Source organism: Littorina saxatilis, unplaced genomic scaffold (assembly GCF_037325665.1).
Source record: "Littorina saxatilis isolate snail1 unplaced genomic scaffold, US_GU_Lsax_2.0 scaffold_504, whole genome shotgun sequence".
NCBI classification, from domain to species: Eukaryota; Metazoa; Mollusca; class Gastropoda; order Littorinimorpha; family Littorinidae; genus Littorina; species Littorina saxatilis.
The window spans coordinates 42,921-57,500 of record NW_027129173.1 but is presented as its reverse complement, the minus strand read 5'-3'; the positions used below and the strand labels follow the sequence as shown (position 1 = coordinate 57,500).

General features: G+C 42.1%; 1 protein-coding gene across 2 annotated transcripts in view; it reads right to left on the bottom strand.

Annotated features, from left to right (window-relative positions):
• LOC138957454 (putative DBH-like monooxygenase protein 2) overlaps positions 1 to 13,696 on the bottom strand; it is a 33,775-nt gene extending 20,079 nt beyond the window's left edge. For both annotated transcript variants that reach the window (XR_011453036.1, XM_070328577.1), the window contains exons 1-4: positions 13,585 to 13,696; positions 2,504 to 2,699; positions 1,037 to 1,166; positions 552 to 644 (exon numbers count right to left, since the gene is read on the bottom strand). Coding sequence is in view for 1 of the 2 variants with exons in the window: in XM_070328577.1 (XP_070184678.1) it covers positions 552 to 644; positions 1,037 to 1,166; positions 2,504 to 2,699; positions 13,585 to 13,595 (430 nt within the window). In the remaining variant the exon portion in view is untranslated. The remainder of the gene's footprint in view (positions 1 to 551; positions 645 to 1,036; positions 1,167 to 2,503; positions 2,700 to 13,584) is intronic.
• Between the last annotated feature and the right edge of the window lie 884 nt (positions 13,697 to 14,580).

Here is a 14,580-nt window from a genome sequence, read left to right as displayed (position 1 = left end):
AATGACCAAAGTCATCAATTAATTTTTAAGCCACCAAGCTGAAATGCAATACCGAAGTCCGGGCTTCGTCGAAGATTGCTTGACCAAAATTTCAATCAATTTGGTTGAAAAATGAGGGCGTGACAGTGCCGCCTCAACTTTCACGAAAAGCCGGATATGACGTCATCAAAGACATTTATCAAAAAAATGAAAAAAACGTTCGGGGATTTCATACCCAGGAACTCTCATGTCAAATTTCATAAAGATCGGTCCAGTAGTTTAGTCTGAATCGCTCTACACACACACACACACACACACACACACACACACACACATACGCACATACACCACGACCCTCGTCTCGATTCCCCCCTCGATGTTAAAACATTTAGTCATAACTTGACTAAATGTAAAAAGCTGAGAATCAAAAACACGTTTTTGGACCAACATTCCGTGCCTTAACTACTCTTAACTTCACAGATGAGATAATAAGGAAAAGGTTTAAAGCCATGGCTATAATTTCGGCTGTCCGTTTACTGTCGTCACAGACGCGGACATTGCTTTCTTTTTACCTGGGGCGTTGATGTAGTCACAGTGGAGTTCATTACAGACCCATCCGTAATTCTTGGAATTGCACTCCCCTTCGCCCCATGGAGTGCACACTCCTGTGTCAACGACAAACACATTCTCTTCTTGAAAAACACACAATGGAATAGATATATAAACTCGTCAAAAAGATCATAGCACCCATAATCGTACCCCTACTAAAACATTTAGTCATGTGTCATTTCATTTTTTTTTAAATGTATGCAATGAAAGGCACTTAACTTGACTGTCGGGCACACTTTTCGGATCAAAGATTTCTTTTACAAGGGTGAGGCGCGACTGCGTTCCAATTAAGGATATCCCCCAAAATCGACCTGACAAAAACGTTTAAAAACATCGACAAAAATTAGAATAGGCATAACTCGGCAACTTCGCCATACGATACAAAAAATCAGTGTTTGCATTTACCCGGAAATGTTCGATATATGCGAGAAGTTGACCGAAAGCTGACCTGGGTGGGTGATGTTGAAGGTGCGTAGCGGGGTGGATCCTGGTGTCCACACACAGTCAGGGTCCCCCAGCTCATGACCGTTGGTCCGTCCGTCCCCGTCACTGTCCAGTTTGCACAGGTCTGCGTTCCACTGCATACACACGCGCAAGCACGCACATACACACGCACACACACACACACACAGTCACACACACACAGTCACACACATATACACATAGACACACACACAGTCACACACACACACACACACACACACACACACACAAACAAACACACACACATACACATACACACACACACGCATACACATGCACAGTGCAGCAAAATGACAGTGGTGATTCATCTAGTTTTGCCTTTCTTTAGATTGCGAAAGGCTCAAACACAAATATTACCATATATATTGACATGCACTGGTACAAAAAAATAGAGACGTATTTCATGTTCTCGGGTAATTTTTGATTTGGTTGTTGACCTAAAAATGTTTGAGTGGGCAGAAGGCGTAAAAATGTGTCGAAACATTGTCAAAACTGTATCTCTGGTGTTTATGAATGCATCTCCATGATATTTTCCACACTAACAATTGAAATACATAAGATGAGTTTGTATGAAATGTTTTAGAAAAATATGTGCGCATCTTTTAAATGACTGAGAAATAAAAATTATACAAATTTTGCTCTCTTTAAAAACACACAATTTTTGGTGGTATCCAGTGAATATATTTTTCCAGTGGTTTGGATAAAATTGGGAGCAGAGAAATAGGTCGACAATTATTAGTGTCTGATTTTCGGGAGCGGAATGACTTTATCATTGTTTTAAATACCAGGATAAGTGTTTTGATTAAAACACAGGTTTTTCTAAATTTTATATAAATCGTTCTACCTCATGAACAGCAATAGGTGGAATTGAAAACGAATCCACGGGACTCAATTTTGCATCACATAATGTCATTAGCTTTAGGAAAGCATCATTACAACCAGAATACTCATTATTTTGGTTGCTTTGGCTGTTTTAATTTGTCTGCACGCTATAAAAAGTGGTCGTTAAATTCATCAGGTAAAATTGTGACTGCACATTTACGTCATCCTTTCTTACTGCACGTCAAACTACAGCTATGTCTTTTCTGTCTTCAATCTATTTGTTAAAATAACTCACTTTGGCTTGACGCACAAGATCAGTAACTTTGTTTTTCTGGGGTTTTGTTAAACTCTTCTTTCATTTTGCATAGAGAGACAGACAGACAGAGATACAGACAAAAAACACATACCCAGGCAGACAAACTGACAGACACACAGAAACACGAAGAGAAACACAACGAGATAGATAGAGAGAAAGAGAAAGACAGACAGACAGACAGACAAACAGACACAGACTCAGACAGACAACCAAATAGACAGACAAACAGAAACACGAAGAGAAACACAAACAGAAAAACCGACAGAGACAGCAGGGACAGAACAGCGTGCAAACCTGTAAATTATTGTTGGCGAAGTCTTTCCCAAAAGGATTTCTGGCGCCGCCACCCCCGAACCACTTGTGGCCCACCCCTTGCCAGATGACGTTGGGTTTACACGGGTCTGGCACGTTATAACCGTTAGGGATCCTCGCCCTAAACCCTTCGTGTCCCACGATCTCCGGCACACACATAACTACTATCAAGAGTGTCCTGGGAAAGAGTAACAAAACACACACGTGAAAAGCTCGAAAGACTCACCTGCTTCTGATTCTTGTCACCATTCTTTTGATTGTGTAAAGTTGTGTGCGCCTTGAGTCGTCTTGTGGTGAGATATGTGCGCGTTATAAATTCTCGTATTATTATCTATACATATAAATAAAAGAGAGTGTCTGTCTGTCTGTGGGTGTGTGTGTCTGTCTGTGGTCGCCATACCTCTGAGATGGCAAGAGGCAGGAACAAGATAGTGTGCACGTACACTCCCTAGGTGCCGCAGATGTGCACCTGGGTTTTAGTTTCTTGATTCATTGTTTCCTTTCTCAGATTATGGACCTCCCATTTATTGAATACAGCCTATATGGTGCAAGACCAGTTCAGTGCCTACTGTTCACCTGTAGCAAGCACATCATGCCAGTGATATTAGAGACTCGCTATTGCTCCTATGAGGGGAAGAAATGAAGACAGAAAAATTAACCGGACAGTTCCGGAAATTTCTAGAAGGTAAGGGAGATAACTCTTTTTTTGTATCCAAACAAAGGAGGTAAAGCTAATGATAATGAGATAGCGAGCGTCTGAAATTGCTACAGGGCTCCGCTTACTCCCGGGCGAAGCCGGGCTTAACTGCTAGTACATATAATAAAAGAGAGTGTCTGTCTGTCTGTCTGTGGTCGCCATACCTCTGAGATGGCAAGAGGCAGGAACAAGATAGTGTGCACGTACACTCCCTAGGTGCCGCAGATGTGCACCTGGGTTTTAGTTTCTTGATTCGTTGTTTCCTTTCTCAGATTATGGACCTCCCATTTATTGAATACAGCCTATATGGTGCAAGACCAGTTCAGTGCCTACTGTTCACCTGTAGCAAGCACATCATGCCAGTGATATTAGAGACTCGCCGTTGCTCCTATGAGGGGAAGAAATGAAGAACGAAAAATTAACTGGACAGTTCCAGAAATTTCTAGAAGGTAAGGGAGATAACTGTTCACCTGTAGCAAGCACATCATGCCAGTGATATTAGAGACTTGCTATTGCTCCTATGAGGGGAAGAAATGAAGAATGAAAAATTAACTGGACAGTTCCGGAAATTTCTAGAAGGTAAGGGAGATAACTCTTTTTTGTCTGTGGTCGCCATACCTCTGAGATGGCAAGAGGCAGGAACAAGATAGTGTGCACGTACACTCCCTAGGTGCCGCAGATGTGCACCTGGGTTTTAGTTTCTTGATTCATTGTTTCCTTTCTCAGATTATGGACCTCCCATTTATTGAATACAGCCTATATGGTGCAAGACCAGTTCAGTGCCTACTGTTCACCTGTAGCAAGCACATCATGCCAGTGATATTAGAGACTCGCTATAATTGCTCCTATGAGGGGAAGAAATGAAGAATGAAAAATTAACTGGACAGTTCCGGAAATTTCTAGAAGGTAAGGGAGATAACTCTTTTTTTGTATCCAAACAAAGGAGGTAAAGCTAATCATAATGGGATAGCGAGTGTCTTAAATTGCAACAGGGCTCCGCTTACTCCCGGGCGAAGAGAAAGAGAGTGTCTGTGTGTATGTGTGTGTGTGTGTGTGTCAGTGTGTGTGTGTGTGTGTGTGTGTGTGTGTGTGTGTGTGTCTGTCTGTGGTCGCCATACCTCTGAGATGGCAAGAGGCAGGAACAAGATAGTGTGCACGTACACTCCCTAGGTGCCGCAGATGTGCACCTGGGTTTTAGTTTCTTGATTCATTGTTTCCTTTCTCAGATTATGGACCTCCCATTTATTGAATACAGCCTATATGGTGAAAGACCAGTTCAGTGCCTACTGTTCACCTGTAGCAAGCACATCATGCCAGTGATATTAGAGACTCGCTGTTGCTCATATGAGGGGAAGAAATGAAGAATTAAAAATTAACTGGACAGTTCCGGAAATTTCTAGAAGGTAAGGGAGATAACTCTTTTTTGTCTGTGGTCGCCATACCTCTGAGATGGCAAGAGGCAGGAACAAGATAGTGTGCACGTACACTCCCTAGGTGCCGCAGATGTGCACCTGGGTTTTAGTTTCTTGATTCATTGTTTCCTTTCTCAGATTATGGACCTCCCATTTATTGAAGACCAGTTCAGTGCCTACTGTTCACCTGTAGCAAGCACACCATGCCAGTGATATTAGAGACTTGCTATTGCTCCTATGAGGGGAAGAAATGAAGAATGAAAAATTAACTGGACAGTTCCGAAAATTTCTAGAAGGTAAGGGAGATAACTGTTCACCTGTAGCAAGCACATCATGCCAGTGATATTAGAGACTTGCTATTGCTCCTATGAGGGGAAGAAATGAAGAATGAAAAATTAACTGGACAGTTCCGGAAATTTCTAGAAGGTAAGGGAGATAACTCTTTTTTGTCTGTGGTCGCCATACCTCTGAGATGGCAAGAGGCAGGAACAAGATAGTGTGCACGTACACTACCTAGGTGCCGCAGATGTGCACCTGGGTTTTAGTTTCTTGATTCATTGTTTCCTTTCTCAGATTATGGACCTCCCATTTATTGAAGACCAGTTCAGTGCCTACTGTTCACCTGTAGCAAGCACATCATGCCAGTGATATTAGAGACTTGCTATTGCTCCTATGAGGGGAAGAAATGAAGAATGAAAAATTAACTGGACAGTTCCGGAAATTTCTAGAAGGTAAGGGAGATAACTGTTCACCTGTAGCAAGCACATCATGCCAGTGATATTAGAGACTTGCTATTGCTCCTATGAGGGGAAGAAATGAAGAAAGAAAAATTAACTGGACAGTTCCGGAAATTTCTAGAAGGTAAGGGAGATAACTCTTTTTTTGTATCCAAACAAAGGAGGTAAAGCTAATGATAAGGGATAGCGAGCGTCTTAAATTGCTACAGGGCTCCGCTTACTTCCGGGCGAAGCCGGGCTTAACTGCTAGTATAATAAAAGAGAGTGTCTGTCTGTGTGTCTGTCTGTCTGTGGTCGCCATACCTCTGAGATGGCAAGAGGCAGGAACAAGATAGTGTGCACGTACACTCCCTGGGTGCCGCAGATGTGCACCTGGGTTTTAGTTTCTTGATTCATTGTTTCCTTTCTCAGATTATGGACCTCCCATTTATTGAATACAGCCTATATGGTGAAAGAGCAGTTCAGTGCCTACTGTTCACCTGTAGCAAGCACATCATGCCAGTGATATTAGAGACTCGCTGTTGCTCCTATGAGGGGAAGAAATGAAGAATGAAAAATTAACTGGACAGTTCCCGAAATTTCTAGAAGGTAAGGGAGATAACTCTTTTTTGTCTGTGGTCGCCATACCTCTGAGATGGCAAGAGGCAGGAACAAGATAGTGTGCACGTACACTCCCTAGGTGCCGCAGATGTGCACCTGGGTTTTAGTTTCTTGATTCATTGTTTCCTTTCTCAGATTATGGACCTCCCATTTATTGAATACAGCCTATATGGTGCAAGACCAGTTCAGTGCCTACTGTTCACCTGTAGCAAGCACATCATGCCAGTGATATTAGAGACTCGCTGTTGCTCCTATGAGGGGAAGAAATGAAGAATGAAAAATTAACTGGACAGTTCCGGAAATTTCTAGAAGGTAAGGGAGATAACTGTTCACCTGTAGCAAGCACATCATGCCAGTGATATTAGAGACTTGCTATTGCTCCTATGAGGGGAAGAAATGAAGAATGAAAAATTAACTGGACAGTTCCGGAAATTTCTAGAAGGTAAGGGAGATAACTCTTTTTTTGTATCCAAACAAAGGAGGTAAAGCTAATGATAATGGGATAGCGAGCGTCTTAAATTGCGACAGGGCTCCGCTTACTCCCGGGCGAAGGGAAAGAGAGTGTCTGTCTGTCTGTGTGTGTGTGTGTGTGTGTGCGTGTGTGTGTGTGTGTGTGTGTGTGTGTGTCTGTCTGTCTGTGGTCGCCATACCTCTGAGATGGCAAGAGGCAGGAACAAGATAGTGTGCACGTACACTCCCTAGGTGCCGCAGATGTGCACCTGGGTTTTAGTTTCTTGATTCGTTGTTTCCTTTCTCAGATTATGGACCTCCCATTTATTGAATACAGCCTATATGGTGCAAGACCAGTTCAGTGCCTACTGTTCACCTGTAGCAAGCACATCATGCCAGTGATATTAGAGACTCGCTGTTGCTCCTATGAGGGGAAGAAATGAAGAATGAAAAATTAACTGGACAGTTCCGGAAATTTCTAGAAGGTAAGGGAGATAACTCTTTTTTGTCTGTGGTCGCCATACCTCTGAGATGGCAAGAGGCAGGAACAAGATAGTGTGCACGTACACTCCCTAGGTGCCGCAGATGTGCACCTGGGTTTTAGTTTCTTGATTCATTGTTTCCTTTCTCAGATTATGGACCTCCCATTTATTGAATACAGCCTATATGGTGCAAGACCAGTTCAGTGCCTACTGTTCACCTGTAGCAAGCACACCATGCCAGTGATATTAGAGACTCGCCGTTGCTCCTATGAGGGGAAGAAATGAAGAACGAAAAATTAACTGGACAGTTCCAGAAATTTCTAGAAGGTAAGGGAGATAACTGTTCACCTGTAGCAAGCACATCATGCCAGTGATATTAGAGACTTGCTATTGCTCCTATGAGGGGAAGAAATGAAGAATGAAAAATTAACTGGACAGTTCCGGAAATTTCTAGAAGGTAAGGGAGATAACTCTTTTTTTGTATCCAAACAAAGGAGGTAAAGCTAATGATAATGGGATAGCGAGCGTCTTAAATTGCTACAGGGCTCCGCTTACTCCCGGGCGAAGCCGGGCTTAACTGCTAGTACATATAATAAAAGAGAGTGTCTGTCTGTGTGTCTGTCTGTCTGTGGTCGCCATACCTCTGAGATGGCAAGAGGCAGGAACAAGATAGTGTGCACGTACACTCCCTAGGTGCCGCAGATGTGCACCTGGGTTTTAGTTTCTTGATTCATTGTTTCCTTTCTCAGATTATGGACCTCCCATTTATTGAATACAGCCTATATGGTGCAAGACCAGTTCAGTGCCTACTGTTCACCTGTAGCAAGCACATCATGCCAGTGATATTAGAGACTCGCTGTTGCTCCTATGAGGGGAAGAAATGAAGAATGAAAAATTAACTGGACAGTTCCGGAAATTTCTAGAAGGTAAGGGAGATAACTGTTCAACTGTAGCAAGCACATCTAGCCAGTGATATTAGAGACTTGCTATTGCTCCTATGAGGGGAAGAAATGAAGAATGAAAAATTAACTGGACAGTTCCGGAAATTTCTAGAAGGTAAGGGAGATAACTCTTTTTTGTCTGGGGTCGCCATACCTCTGAGATGGCAAGAGGCAGGAACAAGATAGTGTGCACGTACACTCCCTAGGTGCCGCAGATGTGCACCTGGGTTTTAGTTTCTTGATTCATTGTTTCCTTTCTCAGATTATGGACCTCCCATTTATTGAATACAGCCTATATGGTGCAAGACCAGTTCAGTGCCTACTGTTCACCTGTAGCAAGCACATCATGCCAGTGATATTAGAGACTCGCTATAATTGCTCCTATGAGGGGAAGAAATGAAGAATGAAAAATTAACTGGACAGTTCCGGAAATTTCTAGAAGGTAAGGGAGATAACTCTTTTTTTTGTATCCAAACAAAGGAGGTAAAGCTAATGATAATGGGATAGCGAGCGTCTTAAATTGCAACAGGGCTCCGCTTACTCCCGGGCGAAGAGAAAGAGAGTGTCTGTCTGTCTGTGTGTGTGTGTGTGTGTGTGTGTGTGTGTGTGTGTGTGTGTGTGTGTGTGTGTGTGTGTGTGTCTGTCTGTCTGTCTGTCTGTGGTCGCCATACCTCTGAGATGGCAAGAGGCAGGAACAAGATAGTGAGCCTGCACACTCCCTAGGTGCCGCAGATGTGCACCTGGGTTTTAGTTTCTTGATTCATTGTTTCCTTTCTCAGATTATGGACCTCCCATTTATTGAATACAGCCTATATGGTGCAAGACCAGTTCAGTGCCTACTGTTCACCTGTAGCAAGCACATCATGCCAGTGATATTAGAGACTTGCTATTGCTCCTATGAGGGGAAGAAATGAAGAAAGAAAAATTAACTGGACAGTTCCGGAAATTTCTAGAAGGTAAGGGAGATAACTCTTGTATCCAAACAAAGGAGGTAAAGCTAATGATAATGGGATAGCGAGCGTCTTAAATTGCTACAGGGCTCCGCTTACTCCCGGGCGAAGCCGGGCTTAACTGCTAGTACATATAAATAAAAGAGAGTGTCTGTCTGTCTGTGGGTGTGTGTGTCTGTCTGTGGTCGCCATACCTCTGAGATGGCAAGAGGCAGGAACAAGATAGTGTGCACGTACACTCCCTAGGTGCCGCAGATGTGCACCTGGGTTTTAGTTTCTTGATTCATTGTTTCCTTTCTCAGATTATGGACCTCCCATTTATTGAATACAGCCAATATGGTGCAAGACCAGTTCAGTGCCTACTGTTCACCTGTAGCAAGCACATCATGCCAGTGATATTAGAGACTTGCTATTGCTCCTATGAGGGGAAGAAATGAAGAATGAAAAATTAACTGGACAGTTCCGGAAATTTCTAGAAGGTAAGGGAGATAACTGTTCACCTGTAGCAAGCACATCATGCCAGTGATATTAGAGACTCGCTATTGCTCCTATGAGGGGAAGAAATGAAGAATGAAAAATTAACTGGACAGTTCCCGAAATTTCTAGAAGGTAAGGGAGATAACTCTTTTTTGTCTGTGGTCGCCATACCTCTGAGATGGCAAGAGGCAGGAACAAGATAGTGTGCACGTACACTCCCTAGGTGCCGCAGATGTGCACCTGGGTTTTAGTTTCTTGATTCATTGTTTCCTTTCTCAGATTATGGACCTCCCATTTATTGAATACAGCCTATATGGTGCAAGACCAGTTCAGTGCCTACTGTTCACCTGTAGCAAGCACATCATGCCAGTGATATTAGAGACTCGCTATTGCTCCTATGAGGGGAAGAAATGAAGAAAGAAAAATTAACTGGACAGTTCCGGAAATTTCTAGAAGGTAAGGGAGATAACTCTTTTTTTGTATCCAAACAAAGGAGGTAAAGCTAATGATAATGGGATAGCGAGCGTCTTAAATTGCTACAGGGCTCCGCTTACTCCCGGGCGAAGCCGGGCTTAACTGCTAGTTATTTATTAAGTTCAAAGACGGCCTTAACAAGGCTTGGACACCAACTCGAAGTCAAGCACACTTTGTTGTGTCCACCGTTTAACAAAAGTTGCCCATCTACTCAATCGAAAGTGATTAAATTTATTCAACGTCTACAACATCTCTGCAATTTAATCACAATGTTTTGGTTGTTGTGGCCCAAAGACGGGAACGGCACGGCTTTGACCGTACCTTGGAATCCATCAAACTGTGTGTCTACGCTCAACAAAAGTGTGTTATCTATAAAATAAAATATGACGCTGCATCAAGTCCTGTTTGATACAGATTGTCAACAAATTATTGAGAATTAGTATTTCACTTGTAGATGCTGTACAATTAACATCACAGAGATGTTTCTGGTATGGAATAAAAGAAGACTGGGTTTTTTAGTTACACAATCAAATAATATAACTGTGTTTAGCTATTCTGATGGACACGTGGGGGAATTCGGGGGCTGTGATTGGATGGTCTCTTCCGATCATCAAAACATAATGCTACAGAAGTCGGCCATTTTTGCCAATATCCAAAAGCATATTGGCAATAACAAAGACGCATGGTTCCGGTTTACCCATCTTTCTTTCTTTATTTGGTGTTTAACGTCGTTTTCAACCGTTCAAGGTTATATCGCGACGGGGAAGGGGGAAGAGTTTTCCCATCTGTACCACACGGTGTTTTAATCGACAACAGCATAGGCCTACACTGACAACTTGAAATTCTTCTCGGGAATGTTTTTCAGCTTTACAAATGTCGATAGCATACCCTTTTCTGCTAACTTCCCGATGAAACAGGACTAAACCAATTATTTTCTGTCCCTAAACACCACAAAATGCCCAAAGTCGAAAGATGTAGTACAAACCGGGGAGTAAAACGGAACAGCCGTTTTTGTGTGCCTGTGTGAGCTCGGTTGCCGACTGACACAAACTTTCGCATTCGGCTTTTCTTATCTCGTAACTCCACACTAAATACCCCACTTCCCCTCTGAAGTATTGATGTACAACCCATGGCATTAACATTCATGTAGTCATTTATAACTGAGGTTGAAAAATTCGCTTCATGACGAGACAAGTATAAATGCCATTCACCCAAACTGAAAACTTCGCTACCGCCTGCTCGCGTTGTACGGATTAGCTGTTCTCTTCTCCTCCCCTTGTTGCATCCTAGTTCTTCTAGTTTTCCGTTGATGTTGTGTTTTGGTCTTCTTCATTAGTAGTCTTGTTCAAAATAAAAAATAACTCAAACTTCTTTTTGTTGTATACGACGCTGCCAATCAAAACTTGCGTATGTGCATCAAATCGAGGTTTTTTTCCAAAGTCAGTGTGGCGCCTGCGCAAAACTAATGCGCATAAGAAACGGCGTCTGCTATCAAAACCTGAGATCAACGCATCGACGCAAAAACTGTCATTTTGTAAGTTTGGAACAACAAATCAAGGTCAGAACAGCTATATAATCGTTATTGTATTTTCAGCATAGCAATAGGGTCTTCGACTCGTCGGCATTATACTTGTCTCGTCTAAATATCGGACCCTATTGCTACGCTGAAAACACAATAGCTGTTAATCTCATCTTCCCTATTCTTAGCTTGAAAATGACCGCATGAGACAAAAACGTAGGGCTCCAAAAACGTGTCCGAATTTCAGTGTGACACTTAGTGAAGTAAAGACAGCTGCGTGTATTATTTTTCGATTGATGATGATGTTTTTTTGGTTCCAGTGGTTGAATAGAAACAAAAAATTGCAAAGAACGTAATTTTGTTCATCCTGTAATATTTAAACTTTTTTAAACTGGGCTTTCCTCGAGAAATGTGCTGACATGTTTGTGTTATGATCTATTTTTGCACATTGCGCTCCAGGAAATCCGGGTTAGTTTCATACACAATTTATACTATGAGAAAGGCCACTGAAATAGGACTTAAAAATCTCATTTTATGTTTACATATTGCCAGGGATGCTCATGTAATTTGCTTCTTACTGGTGGCACCTCGGCTGGAGGACGATATTTGGAATGTGGCCTTAAATATGGACTGACAGGCTCGACAGTATATCTAGTGGTAATACTGACAGCATTACGGGAGAAAAAAACTCCGTGAACTTTCTTTTAAAACCATATTATTGCAGAATTACTGCTTCTTAAGATTACAGCGGATGAGCACAAAGGCATTCTGTATGTAATTGCTTTCAGTAAAATTGACGAAATAGTTGAATTTTCGTCCGCTTTGACCGTTCTATTTCAGTTCAGATTATTATCTTGCATGCTGCGACACTTGCTAAACCAACTCAATCCTCTGGCAATCGACTGGATGTCCTGGTTTTGTTAAAGCGCAACGCTGAGTAGAGTCACCCGTGGTCATTTTTGGTCGAAAATCTGGGTCACATCCCTTTTGTATTATATCATGCGCGCGTGTTTTTACATAATCGGCTCAAAAGGTATGCTTCTCTACAGAGAAGGATGTCATAGGCTGTAACTGCAACCTTTTATGTTAAAATTGCACCGTTTGAAGTTGTCAAAAAACACAAGTGTGTTTCAATTTGTTTTCCCCAAAAAAGGCAATAACTGTTGTCTGGTTCGACCAAAGGGAGATAATTCACAAATCTAACATGTTCTGCAGATAGAATAATTTATAAGCTTAAACATTGATGTATAATATGCCTTGACTTGTCAATGTTATTAACATTGTATGAATTCAGAGGCAAAATTCGCAATAATTTCTTGACAAACTGTATTCATCATATTGCATTCATATAATTGCATAAACCGTCACAAAGAAAGAACAAGTCGCGTAAGGCGAAAATACAACATTTAGTCAAGTAGCTGTCGAACTCGCAGAATGAAACTGAACGCAATGCAACGCAGCAAGACCGTACACTCGTAGCATCGTCAGTCCACCGCTCACAGCAAAGGCAGTGAAATTGACAAGAAGAGCGGGGGAGTAGTTGCGCTGAGAAGGATAGCACGCTCTTCTGTACCTCTCTTCGTTTTAACTTTCTGAGCGTGTTTTTAATCCAAACATATTATATCTATATGTTTTTGGAATCAGGAGCCGACAAGGAATAAGATGGAAGTGGTTTTAAATTGATTTCGAAAATTCAATTTTGATAATAATTTTTATATATTTAATTTTCAGAGCTTGTTTTTAATCCAAATATAACATATTTATATGTTTTTGGAATCAGCAAATGATGGAGAATAAGATGAACGTAAATTTGGATCGTTTTATAAAAAAACTATTTTTTTTACAATTTTCAGATTTTTAATGACCAAAGTCATTAATTAAATTTTAAGCCACCAAGCTGAAATGCAATACCGAAGTCCGGGCTTCGTCGAACATTACTTGACCAAAATTTCAACCAATTTGGTTGAAAAATGAGGGCGTGACAGTGCCGCCTCAACTTTCACGAAAAGCCGGTTATGACGTCATCAAAGACATTTATCAAAAAAATGAAAAAAACGTATGGGGATATCATACCCAGGAACTCTCATGACAATTTCATAAAGATCGGTCCAGTAGTTTAGTCTGAATCGCTCTACACACACACACAGACAGACAGACAGACAGACACACACACACACACACACACACACACGCACGCACATACACCACGACCCTCGTCTCGATTCCCCCCTCTACGTTAAAACATTTAGTCAAAACTTGACTAAATATAATGTAAAAAGCTGCAACAGAAGGTTGAAGAGGCATTATCAGCCCTCCCAACTTACCAAGTCGACATGCTTGCAGATGGAACTGGTGCAGAATGACAAGATTTCCAGGAGACAGCCAAACATCAACCGGAGGGTACTGAGTCATGGCCTATCAATACAAAGTCCCCGGGAGTATATATATATATATGTACTCATAGTCACGTGACCATAGGCACTTTACACGAAGTGGGCGGGGCCTGTGGCTGGGGTGTGCCCTCCTGCCTGCATGCTACTACATTATGTGAAGACAAGAGTAGAGCTTCCGCCACCCTCACCACCAGACCACCCAATTTCATGTTCCTGTTCAAGTGACCCTCCATTCCAACCCTGTTTTGTTGATCACGTGAAATAAATCGTCTTTAAAGGATGTGTGCACGACGCTGCGTGCAGTAAGCATTGATGCTCAGAGACCACAAGTGAATGAAATACTACAAGTAGACATCAGTGTTCATTGGCTCTATTGACGCCCGTTTTTAACCGCTTGCTTCCTGTTACACGACACTTGAGATTGCCACAAGTTCTCAAACGTCGTATAGTTGTGTTCTTTTATTCTACGTCGCCCGTCTTCGCAGCAGCAGAAAACAACTCGTCAAATTGAGTTCGAGGATTTATTTAGCATTCCATACATACAACTGCACATCGTAGCAGAACTCAAAGTAGACGCTTTTTGACTCACATGCGAAGCAAAAGTGAGTCTATGTACTCACCCGAGTCGTCCGTCCGTCCGTCCGGACGTCCGGACGTCCGTCCGGAAAACTTTAACGTTGGATATTTCTTGGACACTATTCAGTCTATCAGTACCAAATTTGGCAAGATGGTGTATGATGACAAGGCCCCAAAAAACATACATAGCATCTTGACCTTGCTTCAAGGTCAAGGTCGCAGGGGCCATAAATGTTGCCTAAAAAACAGCTATTTTTCCCATTTTTCCCATTTTCTCTGAAGTTTTTGAGATTCAATACCTCACCTATATATGATATATAGGGCAAAGTAAGCCCCATCTTTTGATACCAG